The sequence below is a fragment of the Poecilia reticulata genome, chromosome 12 (assembly GCF_904066995.2).
Source record: "Poecilia reticulata chromosome 12, P_reticulata-male-v2, whole genome shotgun sequence".
In the NCBI taxonomy this organism is placed as follows: domain Eukaryota; kingdom Metazoa; phylum Chordata; class Actinopteri; order Cyprinodontiformes; family Poeciliidae; genus Poecilia; species Poecilia reticulata.
Genome location: NC_088841.1, coordinates 7,279,715 through 7,306,545, shown reverse-complemented (window position 1 = coordinate 7,306,545; position 26,831 = coordinate 7,279,715). Strand labels below are relative to the sequence as shown.

Here is a 26,831-nt window from a genome sequence, read left to right as displayed (position 1 = left end):
AGGACAGGAAATGCTGTTAAGGCTGTCCCAGATTTAAACCAGCATAAACAAGACAGACATGCTGCGCGCAACACGGCCTGCTGGTGTCGGCGTACTCGCGTCGCCGCCTCTTCAGACTCACCTTTCTCTGATGAAGTCCGTCAGCTCCTTGGAGGAAATCTGCCCGTGCTTCATGTTGTGGTACAGCACATCAAAGCCATTGTTCTTTTCTCCCTGCATTTCAAACACACACACACACAGACACACACAAATAGACAAATCAAGCTGTGAAAATGAAAATAAAGTGGAACAAATAGTTCCAAACCAGTTCACAGATCAGACATTACCATGAACAGGTTTTCCTCTGTCTGCATCGACTGCAGCTGCGTCTGCAGAACCTTCTGGTCGATCATGCTCACCTTAGCCATGTTTGAGACTTTTAAGCTAAGACAGACAGCAGCGTATTGGTCTAAGGCCACCTGAGATGTGAGAGTGTTTGTCGTATCCGTTCACTGGGCAACGGTGTCCCATTGCACTGCTGCTTTAAAGAGTGAATTATAGATTTAAAAAAATGTTTGGTGCTTAAATGAGAAGCTTTTTTTAAAATGCAGACTGGATATTAGTTGAATTTTGCAGCTCATTTGCCATCTGACTGCATTGCACTGCACTTTGCCCTTATTTTATGTTTTATCAATAGATGTGTTTTACTTGTATTCATCTGTTTACTATGCATCAATATGTTTTCATGTTTATTTTTCTATTTCTATTTATTTTTAGTTTACTTTCTTTCATCTTTTCCAAGTGTATTTTTATGTCTCTATTGTTTGTTAACTATGTTAATAGTGCCTGAGATATTATCTTTTAGTGCAAGATAGGTAAAATAAATAAATAAATAAAAAGTGGACCTCCACCTATTTTTCTGAGGAACATAAATCTAAAACTATTTGTTTAAAAATCATCTACTTGCAGATTTTATTTTTCATATCCAAAATATTCTAAAGAAAAGGCAAGTCGAGAAGCTAAAATACATCGTTGTAATTCTACTCAACATGCTATTGCCTGCCATTTGCAACGCAGCCAATCCAGAAGCGCCATCATTTTTCTTGGCTCTGATTGGCTGCCCCACCAAGAGCGAAGGTAACAAAGACTGTAGATGTCAGCTTCTACATTTGTGCCAAGACTGTTTCCACTATGTGTATTCATGCATATTGGAGTCAGTTATAAGCGTTTTTAGAAGCGGCATTAAATGTTCTTGGATTTTAGATGTTTGTGGACGGTGGTTTCCCCGAACTCACACAATTACCCGTCGTCCTGTCAGATCACAAAATATTGAGCCACCTGTTAAATGAGTAATGTTTTATATAGGTTTGTGCAATTATTTTTGGTAACACTTTATTTGAAAGGGTGTGCATAAGACATAGATGACACTGTCATAAACATAACATAACACCTGTCATGAACATGAAGAAGACTTTATGAATGTTAATGACAGTTGTCATGAAGTGTCATTTGGTAAATAATGACACTTTTAATGCAAAGTTGCTCTAAAAGTTGCATTAAAAGTCCCAACTTTGCATGATTTTGTAAATTATGCTAATTTAATGCAAAGTTAGCATTTTTAATGGACTTTCAATGCAACTTTTAGAGCAACTTTGCATTAAAAGTGTCATTATTTACCAAATGACACTTCATGACAACTGTCATTAACATTCATAAAGACTCCTTTATGTTCATGACAGTGTCATGTCATGTTTATGACAGTGTCATGCCAGTCTTATGCATACCTCTTCAAATAGTGTTACCTTACTTTTTTTAATCACAAAGTAATCTTAAAAAAAACATCAAAATTATTGCACCACAACCTATTTTCCATACAACTTCTGCCATGCAGGCAACACTGTTTAGACATGCATGTCTGCACTGACTCTTAAAGCTGCAGTCTATGCCTTGTAAATGTTCAACAAACTCTTCAATGCACCTGTTTCTATCACATTTTTTCCTTCCGTTAAATCTTTGATTGAAAGTTTGAATTTAGCTAAAAAAAGAAAAGAAAAGAAAAAAAAAAGCTATCAATGATCTTTTGTGGTTTCGCCTCTTTCAGGAGAGCGTGGGTGACTGTCTGTCGGAAAACTGCTAAGTCGACACGATACCCCATGACTTTGTGAGGCACAATTTGTCCATTACCCAATGGATTTCTATTGGATATTTTTGATCCAATAGAAAACAACAAACTAATTTTCTAAAAAAGGTACATTTTGGTTTTCCATTGGCTAGAAGCCACACACAAGACAAATAACGGGTTGAAAACTATAATTCTCTACGCAAATGAGTCTATATTTGGGTTTCACTTTCTCAATTTCTCAAATAAATTACGGTTTCGATGATATTCTAATGTGTCGCAATTAACCCGCACATTATAAGTGTGATGAATTTATAGTTTTCAAGCCTGCAAGTTATTAAATCTACGAATGTATCAGTGAAGAAGATCCCTCCATTGAACAATAATTATGCCATCAAATCCGATTTATATTAGTCTCTTCTATCAGCATGATGACACCAACACGTCTGATACGGTCAGGAGAAAAAGAAAACGAATGCCACTCAAGTGAAAACCTTTTTTTTTAGTGAAATAAATATTACTGTGACTTAATTATGGATTTATAGGAAAAACTCAACTGGTTTGCAGAATAGCTATCATCATGAAACCTTATTCTGCTTTAGCAACTGCTCTGAACTTTTACATGGCAATATTTATTGGACACTTTCATGAAAAGTCCCCCTGTGTCTTCTCATAAAAAAAAAAAATAATAAAAAAACAACCACAAGCAAATATCCTCATTTTGTTTGTTTTGGTTAAACTTGGAACATCCATCACCAAAATCAGTGCCTAAATTTCCACTGTGTCCCAGAAAGAAAAAAAAATCCTTAATAATGCATCTGCATTTGCTTTCAGATCAGTAGTAAGAAAACACACTGACCCTTAACGTTAAAACAAAAGTGACACTCAACCCCCAGTGGCTTCCATGGATATTTCCTAATTCCTGTGCCGGATCCACCGTCAGCAGATTTCCTGCGACATTAAAGTGGTTTTTCAGCGCAGGCAAAGGTGAAAGTTCAAGAGAAAGTTTCTGTCTAAAGGCCTGGTGCTATATCAAACAGAACTACGGTATATTTGCAGAGCAAACAGCGGTTGAAACGAAAAGCATGCAGTTGTGGGTTTCAGCTCAACGGTCTGGCGTTTTAGACCACCAAGCAGATCCACTGACACACGCTTCCTGTTGCAGTAATAAAACTATTAAAACCACTTTAGAAGTCTAACTATAACCACATACGTAGCAACTCAACTCAACAAGACAGACTGCGACACGGTTTCTCACACAAGCGGTACGCTTTATAGACTAAAGTAAAAGGCAGCACAGTGAGAAGAACATGGAGAGCTGGCCAGTGGACCGACAAAACAGGGAAGTGACGACAGCCAGTGAAAACACACAAGAGCAGAACAGAAACAGGAAGAAAGACCATTCTGTCCGCAACGAGTCCGTTCTTGTAGAGCTTGATATCAATGCGCCGTACACAAAAGAGAAATAAAAACAAACAAAGGAAACCGCTCGGGGCGTTTTTGCCTTTTCCCCTTCCAAGCTACAAAACTGAGACAGATTAAAATACATGACCTGACGATGTCACACCTTTACCCTGAGCGAACCAAAAACACACAGGTTATTTCAAAAAATAGCACATATATAAGATGAAAGTAAGACTGCATTATATCTACAACATGTATGGGCCAGTAGAAGGTTTATGCTCAATGATAGCCTTTAGTCAAAACACAATATTTACAGAAAAAAATATGTATTATAGAACCATTTAAAACCAGAAAAGGATCAATCATTTCTATTTGAGCTAAAAAATGTGACTGATTCTTACATTTATAATAATGTTTAAACATTTATTCTTTGCTATTTTGATTCTAAAATAGGCCTGTCACAATAACAAATTTTGATGAACGATAAATTGTTCCATAAGTTATTGCGATAAACAAAAATATGTTTGTTTTGGAACCATATTCCAGTAATATAATGGTAACTGCATAATAATAATAATAATGCAAGAACACATTCTTGCAAACTTTCAATTTTAGTGAATGTCTTCCACTGGTACTGGAAGACATTTTAAATATCCAAAATAAATAAACAAAAACGACAGAAACAACAACTAAGTGAAGTAGGAAGTCTCTGTAAACAAAACTGTCCTTCACGTTGCTTGTAGTTTTACTTTTTACTTCAGCTTCCAACGTTTCCAAACAGCAGAATGTGTCTGCGAGCATCAACAAAATGACGCAACCTCATACTTTCAGCCAGCTGACAGTGGCAGCACTGCTTTGCTCTTGTACAGCGAAGGGACACTTATTCTGGCAACCTCATCAAAAGTAACAATACGATGACTTTGGCAAAAAAAAAAGAAAGAAATGTTGGTAGTTTTCAAACAGCACTTAAAAAACAAACAAAACATTTGTATGTAGTGAAAGTGAACCTTTTACAATATTTACCTATTTTCTGTAACTACAAAATATTTGTAAAAAAAATCCGCCTGTTCTCGCAGATTTTTTCGTAGAGGATATTCGAAAGAAAATGCAGCTTGGCTGGCTGGTGAAATACCTGAGAACAAAGCTTCTTGAGCATCATTTATTTTACTTGACGCTGACTACTGGCTGTACCTACAAAAATAGAAAGAAGGAAGTCTGTCGAAGTTAGTTTGCTTAGATGCTTTCCATTGTGCATACTGAGGTATACAAGGTGTTTGAAGTTTTGAAATAGCCATTTATAATCAGGTATAGTTTGGTCCCAAGCATTCATGTATTTTAGCTAATCTCGAGTGACTATAATCCCTAATGCCCGCGAACTGTAACCTTGTTAATGGGGAAACAGGTTATGCCAAACCAACAAGAACTGAAGAAGCACGTATAACTTTACATAGGCATAACTTTACACAGAAAGAAGACCTTACTGATGAACCACCTCATACTGGGAACTTGTTCTGACTATGAGAAATGCTTACGATGCTTGGAAAAACGAACCTTTTACACATTCCAAAACAAAGGATACGCTACACCATGCGACATGTCGGCCGGGGTTTGTTGGGGCAACAGCTCCTTTTTGCGGCTGAGACAGATGTGCAACGCGCAGGCCAAGCCATTACCACCAAAGACAGAAGCTCAGTCACAGTCTATTCTAATCCTGTCTGTGGCCAGGATCCTGCAATATGTTTGCTCTTAGGGAGACTGCAGGACGCTCAGTGTCGTCAGAGGTTTTATGTCTTCCAAAACTGTAGGTAATAGTTCTGCAGCTAGTCAGCCTGCATCACATTGGGACGTGCACAGCTGTTTTGGCTTGGAAGTTATGGGTCTCACACGCACGTAAAAGAAAGAAGGAAAGGCTTGTTGACAGAGGAAGGAAAGAAAAACACAGTTTGCCTTAGATTTAAAACCAGAGTTTTAACGCACAGCAACAAACTCAAAGGCTTAAACCGGATCCTTTGGCAAGAACCTGCCGGGGCAAGTGTTTCCGAATAGTGGGATGATTTCTGAAAAATGCATTTAATGTTTTATTTTTTTTCCCCATTTCCACCTAGTGTTTTAGTTTTCAGAAAAGTAAAGTTCTTTTTTTTTTAATTGCAAATCCTGCAGAGTTCTCCATAAAAGAACTTGTTCCTTCAGCTTGTTCATATTCCTACCAAGTTCCTAGCTTTTGACATTTTGTGGCAACATTGTTCCATATTTCATACCCGCAAACCAGCCATGTTGTACCTACATGATTAATTGCTGTTATTTATTGTAAGTTATGTATTTATGAAGACAATCATAACATTGCATCAATCATGTCTAATTTACTTTATTTCTGAATTATTTCTGACATGATGTTTTATTTCTATTAATCATTTGAACCAGATTATGCTGATAAAAGTTGAATGATACTGGGATACCAGAGAATTGTGATAATTTTTGTGAAATACTGAAATGATGATGACACTTTTTGCAATTAAACCACATTGTCCTCTACATTTTTATTTTTTTTGTCATGATGACACTCGCCATTTTCCAACCCTAGAATTGCAAATAATACGTTGTATGTGTATCAATGGAAATGAACGTCCAGCTGGCTGTGAATGTAATGTACTTGAAATATAACAACCTACCACACGATGTATTCAAACATTCCTTTTCATTATAATATTGCATATGGTGATAGTCCACCTGTGATTACGATTAAAAATATCCCATAGCTCTACAGACTAATGATCTCAGAAAATAAAGAATAGTGCAAATAAAGCAATTATTTTTCGAAAACAAATATGATATGTAAGCCACAGACTATCCAAAATGTGCATATGAAATATTATTAAAGACAACAACCGCAAAACAATACTTTTTCACTTCCGATATCAATACAGATAGCTGAGGTCTGATATGAGCCGATTTTGATCCGATACAGAAAAGGTGTTTTGAATTGACTTAAAACTTTTTTTTTTTACATAAATGTACTGAATTAAAAATGTAACAACACAAATTTAATTTGTTCAGTCAGACCAATTTAGGAGTATAACAGCCAATGTAAAAATAAATAGCACAGAAACTGAAACTGACAAAAATAATAGGTTTACTACTTTGGTCAAATGTGTAAAAAAAAAAAAAAAACTGCAACAAAAGTTCTTCCAAATGGCTCAGAAAGTCCAATTAGGAATTCTAAAAATAATGTAAAATAAATAAAGCATGATGTCACTCAAAGTACAAAGCATAGAATTAGACTGAATAGATCTGCCCTTATAGATCTGGCACATTGTCACCGATATCCAATCTAAATTATATTTTTCCATATTGGGATTGGTACTGATATTAATATCGAATCGGTGCATCTCTACTTTTGAGTCAGTTGAATGACTTCAATGAACACAACCCCAGAGAGGAGAAGGTATATCAACAAATAGCATTTTGCAAACTGAATGTTACATTGCAAAACAAAACCACATGTTGCTTTTGCAATGCTGGTCTGTATGCGCACATGATATTTTCATTCTGGAGTCCACCTAAGCATTAAAAAAAAAAAAAAAAAAAAAGGAAAAAAAACAGACACCATATAATCTCAAATACCACCTGGTAGGAAAAGAGACAAAACCACATTGTTGCCTACTTATCATCTCACATCTGCTGGGCAGAAGGAGGACAGGCATCCACTCCCCTTCTCTTCTGTTAGGGCTCCACACCAGCTGTAATATCCTGTGAGCGGGGAATCGAGTGTTTATTGCCTCACAGGCTGTAATGCAAGACATGGCATGGAGAGAGGCCTTATTATCTCACTGCTACCTGCTCCCTCCCGACAACCCAAGACGGACGACTAAGACAAATTAAAACCGGAGAGTCGGCGAAGGCGTTCTGCAATTTATATAAGCATTCCAAGACATTCGGTATGGAGGCTGGAAAAAGGAGAACTCGTCTGTATATGGTTGGATGGAAAGTTGGCATACGACTTTACTGTAGCAATTATCACGCACCGGTGCAAAATGAATTATAAGGAGGGTAAGTGCCCTCTGGGAGGCTTTGAGCGCATGGTTTCCTTCGGCAAACAAGAAAACCAGAAGGAGAAAAACACAAAAGAGGCATAGATGGCATGCCGTCCTCCCTGCCCTGGGTGAAAGCAGTGGAAAATAAGTATGTCTGCAAACTTGTGTTAAGGAATTCAGACCCATCACAATACGGTCAAACTCACAACTCTAAAAGTCGTGGTTTTTCCTTTGCATTTGTGTTCCTTATTTCCAGGAAATGATCAGCCATTGCTGCCAAAACTGCTCGTAAACGGGCGAAAAAGAAAATGCTATTAGCTAATTCTTTGCATTGCTTTCTCAGAATGCACACCTAGCAGCTAATCTGGCAGTTCGAGTGGAAGGTGCCAGAACTCCCTCTGAAAGAAAGAAATATATATCAATTGAGGCTTTAAAATATGCAGCTGCTGCTTGCATCACTGAAATTCACTGTAAGTTTTAATAGCAATCCACACATCACTTCCCTTTAGTTGTGAAAATGCCTAACATAATTTATTTAACTTTCTCTTTAATCGCAGTTGCACCTTATGAATGTAAATTCATGGGTTTCTACTTCTTATGCACAACAGAAACATCTACCACCTTTCCTTTTGTTGCTCATCCACATCCCTCTTGATTGCGAAAATCGACTGCTGCTATTACATGAACGCTTAGTCAAAGCCAGACATGATTGTTCCTTCTCTTAGTGCTGCTAAATATGCTGCACACAACAGGAAACAACATTAAAAGTTATGCTGATTGACAACTGCGGCTAACTACCACATCACATCTTTTTTTTTTTAAACATACCCACATACCAGAACCATGCTGAAATACCAAAGGGAAATAACAGACTACAGATGTTGTAAAACTAATTCATTTGTTAGTGTGGCATTATGACTTTGTAGAGTTTTCAGTTTTTGATTTTGCCCTTCGCTCAGGCTACGGGACGCCAAAGGTAGATCTCCAGAGATTTCTGTCCTGGGCTCTTCTTTCTCGTTGGCTCCAGATGTAGATCATCTTCTTTCTTATGGTCTTATCGTCACGCGTTTTGTTGGATGGTCTCTCCTTCGCCTGCCTTTTGGGTTCCACCTGAGGTCCTGCCTGATGTCGATTGGCAGTTTTCGAGGAGAGTGCCTTACCTGGCGACATCTTTTTTTTACTGATTTCTGCTTCTAATGAGAGTTGGAAGGTTCTTTCCCATAGGTTGAGGTTACAAATAGGTTGGCCGGCGAATGGGGAAAATCCTGACAGTTGTTGAGGAATGACTGCGTTTTTCCATGTGAGGGTTTGTTTGTCCTCCAGGTTTCAGCCCCATACAGCAGCATGACTCCCCAATGGAGTTTAACAGTCAGATCTACATGGTCAAGGTCAGCTTTCTGGGCACCCAGATGTTCTTCAGGTAGATAAAGGCAACTCAATTCAACCCTTGCCTTGACAATGGAATACATTGGAGAAGGTAGCGCAATTTTAGGCAAACCCTCTGTATTGCTTCCTATTACAGACTCTGCAGGACTTCAACTCCGAATAGAACCATGCATCAGAGGTTTCCTTTATTGCTGCCTAAGATGTCAGAACTCTAATCTGGGTGTTCTCATTTCAGGTCACCAATCCAGCAGGATTTGATGATTGTTGTGGTGCTACTACTAGTTAAACAAATAGTTACATTATTGTAACAATAATATGATGTTGTGACAATACAAGGGCTGCATAATCTGTTATTCCAATTCCTGTGTACACAATATGCATATTGCAAGGAACTGCTTGAACTGCAGTACGTTAGCTTATTAAAGGGCCATGCACGGAAGTCCTCTGTGTCTGTGATATACTTGGTGATATTAGTTGTAGTATGGTATATGTTGAAGTCATAAAGAAATGTCAACTTAGTTTTGGCAATTTCAGTTTTTTTGTTTAATTTCAGAATTGTAGGTTTTTAGTTTTTTGTTGTTTTTTTTTACTTGTGTATGGATAGGTTAGAAATGACCGAAATAAATAAAATAATTGCTAAAAAAATATGAATATGAATCAATAAATACTTGTTTTTGAGATAAAAATAAAAACCTAAACTTTTATTTCCAGGATGTACTACTACTATATGGTGTCTATGTGTTCTAGGAAACAGAAGTAGAAAAACAATAACACAGTTTACTTATTAGCTTATTTATTATATCATTATCACAATGAGTTCCTAATATTGTGAAATCCTATTTAATAAGGCAATAGTGTGTACTTGTGATATCTTCACTAAAGGTTATGGTATGAGATTCTCATGCAAGCTCAGCAGTCACAATATGCTAAGATTTAAAAAAATAATAACAATAATCTTGTTTTGCAACAATAATCAAGCAGTAAAAGAGAATATTATGAACTCTTCCCATCAGAATCAGGTTGACTTCGCACAAAACAGTGTGACTGAGAACATGTCTGCCCGATTCATTACAAAACAGGTTTTTTGGTGACTCCTTCAACTGAACTGAGAGCCAAAGGAAACAAAAGAAAATCAAAAATGTTTACAACTTTGCTAGCATTCCAAACAAAACAACTGAAGCTTAATTATGTACATAAAAGAACTTCAAGAGTGGATGTAACTTCAAGGCAAAGTGAATCCTGTTTGAACCCAAGCGACCACACATATGCAGGCTCCAGGGAAGAAAAGGCCATCCTGTTGGCTGAATCAGCTCTGTTTGCTTATCACACTTCCATCTTATTTTCCCATGACAGGCTGCAAGCAAACCAGACATGAATACATAGTTTCAGGACAGAAACTACAAATCCGCCACATCAGTTCGCATACGGAGGGAGACCTTTCAGCGGCTACACATGTCACACAAACTGAAGTTGGGTTAAACGCTGACAAAAAAAAAAAAAAAAGGGGAAATGAGATTGTGTCTGCGAGTGAATCCAGTGAGCGGAAATTCTGCAGCCAGCGGCCAGCCGAGTGCCGCAATTTTGACAAAGAAAAAAACACTGAATTAGGAACTCTTCTAGTTCCTATTTCCTCAAAGAGCTTGTTTTTTTAAGCTGATAAGGAGATTTATTTTGACATCAGAGATGAATGGCAAGATTGCAAATTAGAAAAAAAACCCATCAAAGATAAGGAGCAGAAGATGGAGGCGGAGCGGGGGGATGACACTTCTCCAAGTTTTCACCTGCTTTGAAAAGTTTCAGACAGAGAGCGTTTCAGATTTATGTGTCTGCTCAGAAAGCAGACTGGTAGTCAAGTCAAAAGGGAAATGGATGCATCCCCTAATGCCAAGTATGTGTGCCCTGCATGCTAAACACACAGCTGATCGTTGCCATCACTGCATTCTCTTGTGTCGCGCTGCAGGGCACAAAGGGCAGATTGATGAATCAGGAGTGTCTCTGCTCTCCTCTTTTCTCGTTCAGGCAATTATGGAGTCTGCTTGAGCAAAAACGACAAAAAAAAATAAAGCTAATTGTAAAGGATTACGCCAACTTTATAGCTACATTTTTAAGGAGCGTGGCATAGAAGAGATGGCTTCTCTGTAGCCGTTACCACACAGGTAAATGTAATTAGGGGAATCTAATACGTTAAGGCTTTATTTTACCAGCTTCCAGCCAAGACACCACACATTACTGTAGATTAGCATGAGCTACGCTACAGGTGAATAAACAAGAAGCAATACGATTAAAAAAAATAAATAAACAAGGCAGAAGCTAAGCTCTTCACTTAAAGATAAGTTTGGTTGTTTGGAAATATTTCCGGTCACAAAAACCAAGAAGAAATCAGTCTGCAAATTACGAGCTGCATGCTGAGTGCAGGTTGGCTACCTACCGGAGCAGATAACCTGACTAACTATCAGCTAATATCAGGAGGTTAAATTCCCAATTTTACATTAAAAAGAACATAATAACCAGTTAAGATATCAGTTTTTCTAAAGTCTAAAGGAACAATTGTCACAGATAATATAACTGAAATGATCATATATTATCCTTGTAGCTGTAGGAACACGTGTTGCTTCCGTCTCACAGTTAGCTTTTCACTCAGGGTTATCAAACTGCGTAACGGTGTAAAATCCATGTTTGGGGAAACACTGTCTGTTATCTAGAACCTATCATCCAGAGAGTCTGAAAACACAACAGCTTACCGAGACCTAATAGAGAGATTCAGCAGCTATTTAACACGGCCCTTATTCTTGGTTTATTCTACAAGTCTGTGTGCTGTGGTGTGCTTTTGATCCAATTGCCTCATTTGTGGTTACACTTCTAGCCGTGTGTTGCCTTCAAAAACAGCTTTTTATTTGCAGTTGGAGGGGGCTGGGTTCAGAATATATGGTGATAACGTAATATAATTTATAAACCCTACCCAGAATATTACTTAATGTCTGTTATTCATCCCTGCTAGTGACAGAGCAGGAATTATTTGGTATAGAAAAATGAAGCGCGATTTAAATGAGGACTGAATTGGGGGATACATCTTAAATCAACTAAATAGGTAAAACAATGTTTTAATGTACATACATAGCAAAAATAAACTGATTATGTGTAATTAACAAAAAGGGGTTAGATCAATAAAGGGTCCTTTCATGACATCAATTTAAAATGCCTTTAAAGCCAAGCAATATTTTTTTTTCTTGCGCTACGGCATTTTAACGGTTTCAGTCAAATTTGGGGGAAATATATCATTCTTTGTTTTTACAAACAACGCAACTGACAAGTTAAACAAAATAAATTGCTATGGTGTATAACAATTCAAGCTGAAAAACTAAGCAAATTCAGGAATTCAAAGACGTCAAACAGTACAAACATGGCGCAGTGAATAGGTAAATATTTGAAGCAAGTTATGAAAGAATCAACACGAGCTGCTCTGACATAGCTATGTGAATTTCTAATGAGCATTGGGATGACCTTTGACAGCACAGACACATTTTAATACAAACAGAAGCGCAACAACACCAGTTTATTTTTTTATCTACAACACATGTTTGGTTACTTTTTAAATATACTTAAATATTTAGATTTTACATTTTTTTCGGGGTATTCTAACTAAGCTAAACATCTGGCCTCTTACGGAAACTTCTTCACGGAAGAAAATGACGCGTACGACAGGAGCCTGTGACTGGCAGCCGACGTGTCCAATAGCATTCTTGGAACTGACCGTAAACATTCCAAGAAATCCAGACGCAGCCAATTACCGGAAAGAGGGGCGGATACTTCATCCTCTCAAGTTAGATAGGTTCACAGAGGCCCAAACCCCGGGGTAAAAACAGAATAATTACCAAAGAACATTAATGCTGGTTGTGCAATTCAGGACCGGCTAGTCTGTCGGCACCGGACAGAACCTAGAAACCTCAAGACTACGACTACGACTTGAATAATAAGGTCAGAATAGACAGAAAGGGAATAATGAGGTGTACCACCGGTGTTAACAGCATTAAAAAATAAACAACACCTACCCAGAAATTTTCTAGGAAGTAAGGCGTTATCATTTTGTTCTGTTCCTCTTCGCCGCAACTCTTCAAGTAGCTGTAATGCAAATTTTAAAGCGTAAATCATCCACCGTTCTCCCCCCGTTTCTGTTGTATGTGCCTTTCACCGTTTTCCTCCTCTCCCCTTTCTTCTCCCTCCCCACCTTTAGACTCCACCTCCGCCAGGCGGTGCTGCGCTGCTGCTTTCCCCAGCGGTTCCTTCTCCAGACCCGGGACGAAACAGCGCTACCATCGGCTGATGAGGACACAGGCAGAGGTTGGCTGGGATGCTGCATTCAGGTGCCCTCCGTAAATTCCTCAATCATACAAATACATTTAAAAAAGAAATCGAACGGCTTATTGCCGCCTCCTAGGGCTAAATAAATAGCCTTTGTTGGTTATATATATATTTTTTATATATAGTTTTAACCGAAAAAATTTTAAAAAGTATTTTTTGATAAGCATAGTATATATTTAAAAGTTGACAGTACATTTGATAATTTTTTTTACTGCAAAAAAGTAGTGTTTTTTGTAGACGTCTACTTCATCTTGGAATTTGCAAAAGACGACATTTCCCTTTAAAACATTACACAGAAGTATTTAAAATGTTAATATTATACGTAAAGATTATAGCAGCACAAAGGCTCCAGGTCTTCAGGAGATTGGAAGAGCTGACTTTTAAAGCACAAATACCTTGGATATAACTTGCAATTGACTTAATTTTATAAAAGTTTTTTTTTTAACATTACATTAGGGCCATTTGATGCCAAGCAGAGATCTAGCGTCTAAAATACATTTATTGATGAGTAAGTATTGCTAGTAACTTCTTGTAAGTTAATTATAAGGATGTGTTCAGTAAATAGCAGCTTAAAAAATGTCAGTTTTGTTTTATATAAACATTTGAAAAGTACTTTTCCACTGACCAGACAAATACTGCTTCAGTAATTGTACTCTAAACACACACGTGTATGATACAGGGACAGGGTGGTCAGCTCTAAGTTGTTAGGTATCACCACAAAATGGACACAAAGGAAACATTGGCAATGATTTAAAGTTCATCTTTGTTTTATTCAGATGCTGGATTCACTTCCAGGGTGTAAAATCAGTTTTGTTTTATTTTTTTAATAGATGTCGATTCTCTGATTAAACTAGTTTTTAAAAACATTCAGGTGTAGTACGCAAAAGTGACATTTTGCCTTTAAACCCTAAAGGGAAGAGTTGAACTGGGTCCAGTGACAGCAGGTTCTGGGTTAAGCTGATTAATTTAACCACCTTTCTGGTTTCAAGTTAGTTCTCAAGGTTCTGGACAAATTTCTCCAAAGCTTAATCGCAGCACAAGGTTTTATTTCAGATGTTAGAAATTGGATGAGTCTGAAAGGAAGGAGACAAAAGGCCCATCATAATGTAAACAATTTATTGGAACAATGTACAGATTCAAGCAATGGTAATCATTCACGCCCACTACATCATTTTACAAATATTACAAAATTACTACAGTACAATATAGAGTCTTTGCATGATCCAAAATATTTGGTGGCCCCAAAAGTATTACTTTTTTTTTCTTAATTCAGCAGCTTATTTTAAAAAAAATGAAACCAAGTCTATCAAAATGATGTTTTTGCTTTTCATAGCAAAAAATGTGAAGGCAGATTAACTATTGAAGTTTAAAGGCTAATCGAGTTACAGAATACAGGAGCTCTTTGCACAGTCGTCGCTAACTACTGGTTGGTACTTTATAAAATGCGGTCGTTTAATAAAGCTTTGTAGAAAGTCAAACTTGCACTTGCAAACTTTTTTTTTTTCTCTTTATGGTTTTCAACTCCCTGGTTTTGTTTAATACAGTTATGCTAAATACCTATTGCAAATCAACAAAATCCCCAAATGTTTGCTCCTATGGCATTGTGTAGAGATTACACTGTTCAATCACTTTAGGCAAAAAAAATAGATGAAATATGTGCAAGTTATAGTTGCTGAAATGTTGTTGTTTTTTAACCCCTAGCTTTGACAGCTCACAGTGCTGCAAGTAACAGATCAGCTAACATCTGACATCCACGTTTATCTGTTTCTTGCATGAAAATCAAGCTTTTTAACTATTCTTCAGGACGTTTACGGGGGGCTGCATAAAAGGTGTACACATTAAGGAAATTATAAACAAACAAACGGAAAAAAAAACACTGGAACAAAAGCAACCTGAGGTTTACACTTAGAAAAGACATATTCAAGTGGTGATGCACAACTACAATGTTTAGCAGCGGTCAAGTCAGAAGGACAGCACAGTAACAACGGGCGTTCGTTTGTGTGTGTGGGTTTGGTTTTTTTTTTATCTGTTTTGTTTTTCTCAGACGCACAATCTTTCAGTGGAAGAATACGAGGACTGAACACACCCCATCTAGCTGTGATCACGCCACTTCTCTGTGTGCCAAACAGCTGGAATGTGCCAGACAAAAAAAAAAAAAAGAAACATTTTGAACAAAAAGAATGATGTGGGGGGGGGGGGGAACATACACGCGCACACGTAAGTATTTGCCTCTGTATTCCATGATGCATTTATTACGTCCTGTAATTTTTAACATTGAATGATACCTACAAGAAACCAGCCACAGTTCCCTTCAAAAGTGCTCAGCTTTTTGACACCGTGTCAGACTATAACCACAAATTTCAATGGATTTTTTGTGTGACGTTATGGGGTGAACATAACGCAGTATGGCAGGTTGATTTCATACAAAATCAGTTTCACAACAAATGACATTCCACATATCTGATGTTGCTTTATGAGCATCAGTAAATTGAGATAGATTTAAGATATAACTAATTGTATTATAACTAGTACAAATGATGTCAAGTTCCCCAATAATTTTGCATGGAAGCTTTAATTCTAGGTTTCTGCAATCAATTACTGACTATCTGAAACATATTTTAGATGTGAATAGTTAAATCATCACTAGTCAAAGTAGTTCTGATTCTAATTAAATGCATCTTGGATGACACCACAATTCGAGATATGTTAAACGTGTTTTTTTTTTTTTTTTTTTCAGATTTGACAAGTGCAAATTAAATTGCAGATATCTTCAAAGTAAATAATGATTAGGCAAAACCTTAATTGGAGAAATCTGGGAACTGAACCTTTTGAGGACAACCTAAACATACAGCCAGGGCCGCAATCGAATGGATTAGTCTGAAAGCGTGTTCTTGTGTCAGAATGGACCGGTGAACCTCCAGAGCCAAATCCAATTAGGAATGTTTGCAAAAAACTCCTGTTAAAAGATGAAGCTCTCCATTCTGCCTGAGCGAGTTTGAGCTAATTTGTAGAAAATGGGTTAAAATGTGTAAAGCTGGAGGCTGAATCCAAATGCATGCCACACTTTTTAGAATTTAAATTTTTATGCGCTTCATGAACTTTACATCTTTTTTTTGCACTTTACTATTAGTTACTACTCTTAGTTGAGTCACAATTTGTGGCTGTAGTGTGTCAAAATGTAAAAAAAAGATTTTAAAGGGGTATGAAAACTTTTGAAAGGAACTGGTTATATTCCTATAAGTACAAAGCTACATTAGCAGTCCAATTGCATCAAGATGCTTATTGCATTAGGTGAAAACTTTTCAGCAGCAATAATTAATCCTTAGTAGGGGTTTGGCTACATTATTTCCAAGTACTTTTTAGTAAATTTTTTTGTTATATATGTGCATTACAAATAATTAAATACTGCAGTTATTACTCTGGCCAGCAGAGGGAAAAAAATGCCTGGCTGGGTGTTTTAAAAAAAAAAAAGAACAAATTAATAAAAACAAAACTATGTCTCTAACTCATCATGGAATACATCCAGGCTGTAACCTTTTAACAGTTTGACACTTAAAAATATATATAACAGCACAGAACAGGCAGACACATTAAACATTCTTCACAGTATTTTAAAACTACATCCAGTAAACGGGGCGGGGGGAAGATCAGGGAGAGCGCTCTGGTTTGCGATACGCGAGGTTAATACACGTCCCAGTATTGCAATACACACATCGTCCACTATGTACTTCTTAAAACGTCGAATTGAAGCTCCCCTCCCTCCCGCAGAACCCTCTTCCCACCAAATGTTTTCGCGCGAGGGGCCACCAACATGCAAGAGATGAAAAGCATCCAAGTACCCCACAGTGATAGCCACCCGACACAGTAACACAGCCACCCTCAGGATCATGCTTTTTTTTCCAAGCACAGGAAGCGAAACAACCAGCAACAGAATTTCAATACACTGAGAAATCAACATATTCAACACTGATCTGATGAAGTGTGTGTGTGTATGCAGATGTGTGGTTCTGATTGCAAAAGTCACGAAACTCACAGACATGTTTTTGTATCACTGAGGTTAAAAAGATAAATTAAAAAAAAGACACACAAAGGCTGATGACCTGTATGCTCTACTTCAGTTTTCCTTCAAAAATTTCAGACAATAAAAAAAAAAACGAATTTAGGCATCTTAAAGATTCGATATGCTCTCTCTCTCTAAAACAAAAAAAAAAGTCACATTCACGCCACATAACAAAGCAGAGACTCACTCCAATGTCACATCACAGCCAAGGTTTGACACAATCTGAATCCAGCGTGTAAAAACCCTGTCATGCTACGTTACAGACGGCCGCTGTAATTCTCTGGCAGAGGAAACAGAAAGTACTTTAAATATAGATTACACGATCAAAGAAGAACCTTATCGAATGGCAACGACAGCCGTCAACACACATCACTAATGTTTGACAGCTTTCCACAATATTATAAGCATGCTACCTAATCCCAGAAAAGCTGCTCTTGAATTGTGCTCCCTGGTGATTTTAAGTCAAGAGCCTCTGCCCTGCGTAAAGTGTTGAAATAATAGGTTACCTGTAAGTTATTACTTACTTACTTTGGATGATATGCAGCACTCTGAAAGTACATTTCCCCAACCTCCCCCCCGATTTCAAAATGCTCTGTTAGCATTAGCTGCTTTAATATAAAGTATCTCGAAAATTGGTTTAATTAATCTCAGAATCTGTCCTCAACAAATACCTTAAAGATTCATTGGGTTCCGCCCCCCCCTAAATTACCCTCCGGTAGCCCTGAAAGCAAGATGTCTGCAGAATAATTGGGGGAGAGGAGAAAAAAAAAAGTAGAAGAAAAACTTGATCATTTCTATTATTTGTGATTGTGATTAAATGAATGATTCTCCCATGATAAGGTTGAACTGCCAGTGTCTCCCCCTCCCCAGCTTGCGCTTAAGGGCACTGAGAACTGGAGCTACTACCACCTCCCTCCCACCCCTTCCTCCAGGTTGGGGAGGGGTCAACCCCCGGACCCCCCCTGCAGAGGGTAACATGTTCCCTGGGATGGTTCCCTGTCTCGTCTCCCATGGTGAATGACCTGTGTGGAGAAGGGCAGTGGTTTCAATTTTAGGCCAACGTTGCGCCACAAAATATATTTGCGTCTTGTTTTTAAGATGGGAAGCAACAAAACGAACCCCGCGATGAGGCACAGTGCTGTAGAAGCCTTTACACCCCATAAAAGGTTGCCAGTCGTTCCTTCAAGGGAAGCGGGAACTGATCAGAGAAGCGCCTCCAGTTCTCTTCGCCCACCTGGTTCTTGAACCCGTGAAGGATCTGAAACCAAACACGAGGAAAGGGTTTTAATAGCAAGTCACGAAGGACCCCTGCCCTTCAAAACAGACCTCATACAGGACAGGGTTGTCCTGAGAGAGTAAATTACTTAAGAATTTTATTGAGATTTGAAATGGTGCTATTTAATCAAGGTTTATGCAGGTTTCACTCCAATTTAATGACTGCTAAAAACAATTATGAATCAAATTTAAGACCTATATCAGGACAAAAATGTCCTAGTCGTGAACTCTACAAGATTGATATTCAGTTCTGCACCGCTTTGTGTTGGTCCACGACTGAAAATCATAATGAAGAACACGGACATTTGTGGTCATAATACCGTCCATTAGCACCTGTGAGTGGGTGACGTCGACTTATTTTATTTTTTTAACGTTATTTATACCCATCCATTTGCCAAATTTTTACCTTGTAGAACATTTCTCTGAGATCGTCCTTTGGATTTACCCAGGAGGCCACTGCGTCGCAGAAGAATATAAAGTCCTGTACCAAAGAAGAGAAGTGAGGCAACATTTCGCCTTCTGGAGCCACAGAGAACCAAATCGACCGGGGCTGGAGCTCACCTGCACCACGCCTCCAGGATTTACACTGATCATGGTGCAAATTCCTCTGAATGCCGAGTCTTTCTCCTCATTGTCTCTTATATTTCGCAGGGAGGTGCACCTGACAACATGGACGACCAAACTCAACATTGAATATGTCAAGAGCATCATCCAGTGACAAGCTAAGGAACTTGTGCAAGTGCACTAACAACTTCCACTATGTAAGGCTAATGCTAATCAAGGAGTTATTTAAGAATCATAAACACAGCCTACTGCATCCCTTAATTCAAATATTTTTTTTCTCTTTTACTATCATTATGATGTCCTTTGGCTGCAAAAACTATCATGACCTATGATCACTGACACAATAAACATGCACACCAAACAAAATCAGTTTTTTGGGGTTTTTTTTGCATTTAAACACAGCTACACTGACATCTAGAACGTTACTGTCTATGTGCAGTGTGTTCAGCAAAACCTCATGTATAGCACCTTGATTTTAATTTGCTTTGTTTTTGGAAAGATTTACTAGGAAAAAAAAAGGTTGGGATAATTTTGGGACAGGACATGCAGCTGGGCGACTATGAAACGAGAAAGGAATTTTAGGAATGCTCTTTGGCATTAAGGGCATCCTTTCTCTGTTTTTGAACCAGCAAGGCATGTGACAAAGTCTGATCCCATGCATCTTAGAAGTTGTTAGCAACAATTAACAATGGCAAAAAACTAGAAATTAAACAAATTAACGTGTAATATGAAGGTGCTACTGAGGCAAAAAAAATAAAAGAAGAAAAGGAAAAAAAAATCACAAGTAGGACCTAAAAAGGACAGGGTTAGTCACATGGTTGGCAATGATTACAAACTGATAAGAAAAAACTGAAAAAAGAAGTTTGTTGTAGAAGGAGAGCGAGGAAGAGAAGAGGAGAGCAAAAGGGGAGAGGAAGGAGGGAGGAACAGGCGACAGACGAGAAGAGCAGAGCAGAGAGAAGATGAATTAAATAAAAGATTGAATAATACACACCAGGGTCTTATAAACTGCTGTAGCATGGGTGCCACCTCTTGAGGACAAACGTAACCAAGACGACCAATTGTTATTGCTAAGGTAACGCAATCACGGTTACACACCACCAAACGCCAACGAAGACATGAGCAATGAGGAGGGGGGAGGAGAAAAAATAAAGAAAAAACAAACAACTCAGAGACATAAATCAACAGAATCTGTGTATGATAATAAACAGACTTTCACTAGCGTTGATTATTACTGCCCCCCCTTCGGTCGTGGGCAGGAATTTAAAACATGGCACTCTAAAAAAAGACATACAGAACGTTTAAGGGAGAACACATTGACAACTCTGACAAGACATTCATAGAAGAAAAAAAAAAGGCAAACGTGGATGTCTGCTTTCGGCAACCGTTAAAACAGCTTTTTGGATCTGATAAGAAAAAAAAAATGGATTCAATCTCATTGTTAGCTTGACTTAAAATGCACAATTCGAAAAAAAACAGGTGAGTTAATAGTAAAAAAATTTTAAATTAAAAATTGTAGCGTGTGCAAGAGCAGCTAACGAGATTTCTCCCTTAAACTCACAGATGTTAAATTTCAATAAACAGAAATATATATATATTTTTTGGTTTGTTTGTTTTCTTTTTTGAAAAGAAATGACAAGATTACTCCAAGCCAACTACAATGGAGGGAGACTAGTATCCAGCACAGCAGGTTCTTATGAGGCAGAGAGGAGGGAGGACCTAAGTTTAAGAGACACAAAACTATGCAACATTCTCATTAACAAACAGGCATTTATGAACAGTCCAATGACACATGCAGAAAGCAGATGGTACACTCATTAGAGTAAAGTTCAGTGCAGGATCAGCTGATCAGAGGCAAACTAAGGAGGGGCACAGTGCTCTCCAAGAATTTGCAGCCTGTTGCTTCGGCACAAAATGATGGCTTTAAATTTAGTTCCAGCCAAACCGGCTCTCTTAGAAATATATTTAACGTTAGCTTTATATACATGGCTGGAAAGTCTGACTTGGCTCTTTTCACTTCCTGAATGTTCTCTCTGCCATGTTCCAATGCAGTGCTTTAATTAATACATATTCCGTTGAGTCACTTGATATTTTCACATTACATCCACAAACGTCCATGAGTTGAATCGGGATATTTTGCGTACTTATAAAAGGGGGGAAAAAATAAAAAAAATTTACTGGTAAAAAATCTGAAAAGTGTGGCGTGCATCTGTTTCAGGTGACATTTTTGTAAAACCTCGATTTGCGCGCAAGTCAATTTGGGAATGTCTGCAGCAGCTTTGCGCCTCTACAGAAAGAGGCTACACTTTTACTAGGCCATTCTAACAGATGACCATGCTTCGGTATAATGAGCCTTTAACAGGTTTTCTTCAACTTTGACCAGCTTCTCAGTCCTTGCTAAAGTAAATCATTCCCAAAGCAGGATTTGTTTTTATTCCTCGTTACCGGAACAAAAACTTCACACCGAACCCTAAAAAAAATCCCAATAAAATACACTGAAGTTTGTGGTTGTATTGCAATGAAATGTGCAGAAGTTCAAGGAGTACGCATACGCAAAGCACTGTATTACAAAAACAGAGCGGGCAAAATTTATCGTCAGACATTTGAGCATTTTTACAACAAAGTCGTGATTACTCTTCCATCATCGTGTGTCCTGCATTAAACATTGGCCATTCTTAACATTTAACATCTATTAGCAGAAATGCATTCACATTTAAAGAACAGTAAATAAAAGCAACACATAAACTGACAGCAAAACAAACAGGTACACATCTATAGAATCCCTAATTTGTCTTATTTTTAGGTAAGGTCACACTTCACCCTTGCATGCTTTTTCTTCTTTTTTTTTTGGTCATTTTGACTCCTCCCAATAGAATTATTAATGGTAAAAACAAAAGCAGAGTGTAACCTTTTAGAAACTTGAAATCTAAGCTCTGTGTCACCATGTATGTGCTGGTTTAGGTATTCTCTCAGTCATTCAGGATTAGCGTTCAACTGAAGAGACAAGTATGCCTTTGGTAACTGTGTGAGGCTGTGAGGCTATTTCAGAATCCTGCTTCGCTTGTCAGTCCATCCAGATTAGTCGACTCCCAAGAAGACTGGGCTCTTGCATGGTTTGGCTCGTTTCAGGAGCGTCAGGAATTTAAGCGCTGGGTTTTTAATTCTCTTTTATCTCGACCCAGACGTCTTTGCTGCATGCTGCAAGTCAATAACTGTAGTTTGAGCAGATTAAGCGAGAAACCAGCGAAACATGTAAGGCTCATTCTTTGGGAGAAAGGGTTGTTTGGACAGAGATTAAAAGACCAGAACAGGCATCCTTGTGAGTGTGGTGAGTACTGACTGACTGACTGACTGACTGACTGAGCGAGTGAGCACCTCCCTGTGTGGCTGGCTCAGCACTACCACCGTGTGGTACCTGTGTTTTCCAGTAGAGTCTTTGGAGTATTGGGTCTGTTAATGATCTCCACCAGCTGGTGCAGCACCATGGTAATGTAAGGCTGCATTTCAGGCCCTGCGAGTCACATTTCATGAAACAGAAAATAACTGTTACCATTTTTAAAAGCAGGTTACCAGGTTAAAAACAGACGATCTGGAAGCAGCTCAACTCACCCATTTGTATAGAAATCTCTCCGATTGCCCAGGTTGCATTGTTGCACACAGATATTAACTCTGGGTTCAAATTTGTACCCAGTATGGGCATAAAATCAGCTGTAAAAAAGAAAAGAAAAATCAATCAACTTGGTGACTGCTTATTACCAAGATCAGCTTCAAAACTACAACAGCAGCAGCAGTGGACATACCGATGCAGGGTTTGACGTGCTGGAAGCAAGCCTTGGTGAGATCCCCAAGCAGAGCGAAAGAGCTCTGACGCACCTCAGGCATTTTGTCCTGAAGTTGAACGAAACAATACAGCTGTCGACAATGCGTGCCAGTTCACTAGTCTATTGAGCAGTGTGCTCTGACAGCCTCTTTACCTGCATGCACTGATACATGAGAGTGAGGATGTTGCTACGAGCGACCAGCTGCTCGATGGTGCCTCCCAGGCCCTCGGCCAGTCCGCTCAGTAGATCCAGAGCCACAATCATGAAGTCTTTGTCCGGCGTCTCATACTGGTCAGGTTGTGACTGGTGAAGCTGAACGGTGATATAACCAAAAAAAAAAAAAAGAACTGAATCTTTTAAACAAATTGTAGTTTGAACTTAAGCTCTCAGACGGAGGGCTTAAGTTCAAAAGGATGAAACATTTAGCTTTCCTGTTGTCTTCGAAAAGTATTGTTCTTTCTTGTTTTTTTCACAGCCTGAATAAATCAGACATGTTTCAAGATGTTGTAGTAATTAGCTCCTAGAATCCAGAAATGTTTAAAATGTTGATAATAATTTCTTCTTGCATTTCAAACAAGAATACAGTTAAGCTACAATGCCAATAATTTCTCAACAACGTCCTGTTGGAAGTGCTCTAATAATTTTTTTTTTTATTATTTTAAATCCTAAATAGACGCTACATTCACTCAATTTATAGTTCTGCAAAGCAGATTGGTGCAGAGTTAACGCAGAAGTAGGTAGGCTGACTTATCTAAGCACTACAGACTCACCATGGATTGAGCAAGCGTCTTCTGGACCAGGTTGACGCATCGCTGGTAAACAGGCTCACAGTAGGGCAGAAAGCCGCTCTGAAGGGCTGTGGCTACCGAGGATAAACACTGAGGAGAGAACCGAGTATTAGTAGCACATGTTAATCATGAAACTATGATGCAACTTGAAATGAACCAGTGCTAAAAAAAAAACACACAAAAAAAAACCAACTTACTTCTAACAAAGGAAAAAGATCTTTGTCTTCATCTTTCAGCTGGTTCCATTTCTGTATCAGTGGTGGCATCAACATCTGGATGTATTCCTATTAAAATTCAACAGAAAATTAAAACCACAGTTATTTAAAAATATACAAATACATCCTGTAATCTAACAAATCTTTTGTCTTTTACCTTCAGGAAAGGCTGTCTAGACTGATTAGATCTGAAAGTGCATTTACCACTACCAGCACAACAAAGGTAAAATGAGGAAGCAGACACAACAGTATGTGGTATGTCAAAATTCACACTGACTAGGAAGCGAAGCTGCACATTTTTGTCGTCCTGTGTACCGGTTTATTTAGGTGGTGTCCCACGGAATCCGCAAGCGTCCCGATGGCGTCGTAGAGAATGAGCAGGTTTTTGTGCTGGTACTTGCTGAAAGCAAACACCAGCGTGTCCAAGATGAACGCCAGGTAGGGCACCAGCTCTGTGCAAGCCTCCTCCTCCAACGTGGCAAAGGCGCTATGTAGAGGAAATTAAAAATGGAGGTTATGATCCATGCAGAAGTGTTACTCTTTGAACTTTGTCACACGTCATCCACATTACTTATTCTTTTTCTGTTTCCAAGTCCATAGCTACATCCAATTCATAACCTCTGTAAACACCTAGGGGTGTACGTTTATCGTATCGCTTATCATTTATCGTGAAAAACTTCTTAGCATGGCAAGAATTTTTATTTCAATTAATGATGTTAGATATATTTTTAGTATTTTCTCCACTATTTGTTCCACAAGAGCATTGATAAATATCAGAAAATTCAAAAGTCTCATAAATGTAGTTACTGTGTGGAGTTCAGTGATATAAATCTAATTTATTTAAGTAAGTGTCGTCCTGAAGAAGTCTGTTTCAAATAGGAAACAGTATTTGTGTTTGTGATGCGACGAATGCTGTGGTATGCAATAACAGCCATATAGAGAAGTAATAAACTTTTTTTTTTTTTAATCACAATTTTTATTGTTATCGCAACAGTACCATAAAATATTGCGATAAAATTTTAAGTCCATATTGTCCACCACCTATAAAGACTTGAATGTTGCTGTTCACCATCCAATCTAATTCAGCTTGTGCTGTTTTATTAAAAACAACGGCCATTTTTTTTGGTCTCTAGATGTGGAAAGAAGGTGAAAACATAACCAAAGTATTTCAAGATGCAATTGTAAAGACGGTGCCAACTCAGATGGGGCTAAATATCTATGCATGCATTTTTATTTCCAAAATGAATTGGGGAAAACCATCTATTACATTCCATCCACTTTCCAATTGACATGCTTCTGTTCTGTTGCTCGTATAAAATCGCAATAAACTATATCCAGCTTGCGGTTGTTAAAAAAAACAACATTTGACAAAGTTCAACAGGTGTGAACATTTTCTTTACCTGCAAGCAGCCTCCTGCACACGTTTGTTGCTGTCCAGTATGCGCTTCAGTAGCTCAGTCATTAGAGGCTTCAGGTAAATATCCGGGGGCTGGCTTACCACCCAGTGCGCGTAGCGACTCAGTGTCCAGCAGGTGATGGATCGCACCAGTGCCTTTTTGTCAGACAAGCACTGGATGAGGTGCGGGATGAGCTCAGGCAGGTAGGGGATCATGCCTTGCATGCAACCTAGGGGGAAAAAAAGCAAGAAAGAAAAGTTCAAATTTAAGCATTCTTCTGATCTTTTTTTTCTCTCCCTGCGTCTTCTTCATCATCCCCACCTTCGGCTATAGCGCCCAGCACCAGGATGCCGGACTCCTTTACAACCCAGTCAGGGTGGAAAAGCAGCTCTTTGAGCAGTGGGAGGATGTGCAGCAGCAGATCGTCCCTGAACACATTGGCCAACACGTCCAGCGCTGCTGCAGAGCACTTTCCTAACATTTCAAGAGCATAGAAACACACAAGTGTGCAAAGAGAAATAACAGGAAGAACAAGAAAAAACTGGAAAAATGAATCACAAGTTTAGGAGCAGTTGATATGAAAAAGGACAACTTTAAGACATTCACTGCAAAAACAGAATATGAAGTATTTTGTCTTGTTTCTAGTGCAATTTTCAATTAAGACAAATCTAAGTTACAAGTAACTTTTCAGCAACATATAGGAGCTCATTTTTTCCACTTATAAAATATGAAAACTGACTTGTGATAAGCAAAACAATCTGCAAGTGGAACTAGTTCTTTCTTATCAATATTAATGAATTATTTACTTAAAACAAGCTCCTATTTCTCTGCTGAAACGTTACTTGTGAGTTAGTTTTATCTTATTTCAAGCGCATTAAGATATTTGAACTACAAACCAGACCACAAATATTTGGCAAGGTTGTGTGTTTTTGCAGTGTTAGGGACGTCTAGTCAGGCACCAAAACTCACGCAGGTTCCAATCAGAAATCGTGTCGTCGTCGTCGTCGTCCATTTCATCGTCGTCGTCGTCGTCTTCCTCGATCCCGTCGCCCTCGTGCTGCTGGGCGACCGTGCGGGAGCGGTGGAAGCGCGGTCTGATGTCCTGCTCGTTGTCTGGAATGGCCTCGTCCTCCTCGATGTCCCCCTAAAGCCAGAGACGTTTTTAAACTCGACTAAATTGGGCTTTGCGTTGCATGTTTGGGACGTAAACGGTAAGGACGACTTAAATCAAGCGCGTGCCATCCTGATTCATGGAGCATTTCATCCTTGTTCTTCCAGGTAAACACATTAGGAAACGCAGACTGACCTTGAGCAAGATGATGTCGATCTCCGAGTACTTCATCCCGTTGACAAGTACAGGAATGAGCCTGGAGCAAAAGCCAGGGATAAAATTATGTGGAAAAAAAAAAGTGCAAGGATAAGTTCAAGTTCAC

The 26,831-nt window shown here is 38.5% G+C and overlaps 2 protein-coding genes and 1 long non-coding RNA gene across 15 annotated transcripts in view; 1 reads left to right on the top strand and 2 right to left on the bottom strand.

Annotated features, from left to right (window-relative positions):
* fcho2 (FCH and mu domain containing endocytic adaptor 2) overlaps positions 1-13,281 on the bottom strand; it is a 56,218-nt gene extending 42,937 nt beyond the window's left edge. For 11 of the 12 annotated variants that reach the window (XM_081613940.1, XM_081613944.1, XM_081613943.1 and 8 more), the window contains exons 1-2: positions 12,969-13,138; positions 122-213 (exon numbers count right to left, since the gene is read on the bottom strand). In XM_081613940.1, coding sequence (XP_081470066.1) covers positions 122-213; positions 12,969-13,001 — 125 coding nt within the window. In that variant the 5' untranslated portion in view covers positions 13,002-13,138. The other variant, XM_081613941.1, reaches the window with a different exon arrangement.
* On the top strand, positions 12,643-14,780 carry LOC145554368 (uncharacterized). The gene is made up of 2 exons (XR_014090342.1): positions 12,643-12,894; positions 13,151-14,780. It is a non-coding gene; the product is annotated as an uncharacterized LOC145554368 (long non-coding RNA).
* The window catches only part of tnpo1 (transportin 1), a 26,471-nt gene continuing 14,020 nt past the window's right edge, over positions 14,381-26,831 (bottom strand). Inside the window, exons 10-25 of one of the 2 annotated variants that reach the window (XM_008423535.3) lie at positions 26,705-26,765; positions 26,368-26,542; positions 25,720-25,872; positions 25,402-25,627; positions 24,317-24,488; positions 23,984-24,070; positions 23,769-23,876; positions 23,152-23,310; positions 22,978-23,065; positions 22,787-22,885; positions 22,593-22,688; positions 20,172-20,247; positions 19,175-19,274; positions 19,020-19,094; positions 18,458-18,596; positions 14,381-18,360 (exon numbers count right to left, since the gene is read on the bottom strand). In XM_008423535.3, the coding sequence (XP_008421757.1) occupies positions 18,489-18,596; positions 19,020-19,094; positions 19,175-19,274; positions 20,172-20,247; positions 22,593-22,688; positions 22,787-22,885; positions 22,978-23,065; positions 23,152-23,310; positions 23,769-23,876; positions 23,984-24,070; positions 24,317-24,488; positions 25,402-25,627; positions 25,720-25,872; positions 26,368-26,542; positions 26,705-26,765 (1,783 nt within the window). In that variant the 3' untranslated portion in view covers positions 14,381-18,360; positions 18,458-18,488. Of the gene's footprint in view, positions 18,361-18,457; positions 18,597-19,019; positions 19,095-19,174; positions 19,275-20,171; positions 20,248-22,592; positions 22,689-22,786; positions 22,886-22,977; positions 23,066-23,151; positions 23,311-23,768; positions 23,877-23,983; positions 24,071-24,316; positions 24,489-25,401; positions 25,628-25,719; positions 25,873-26,367; positions 26,543-26,704; positions 26,766-26,831 lie in introns of those variants that run through there. The other variant, XR_535008.3, reaches the window with a different exon arrangement.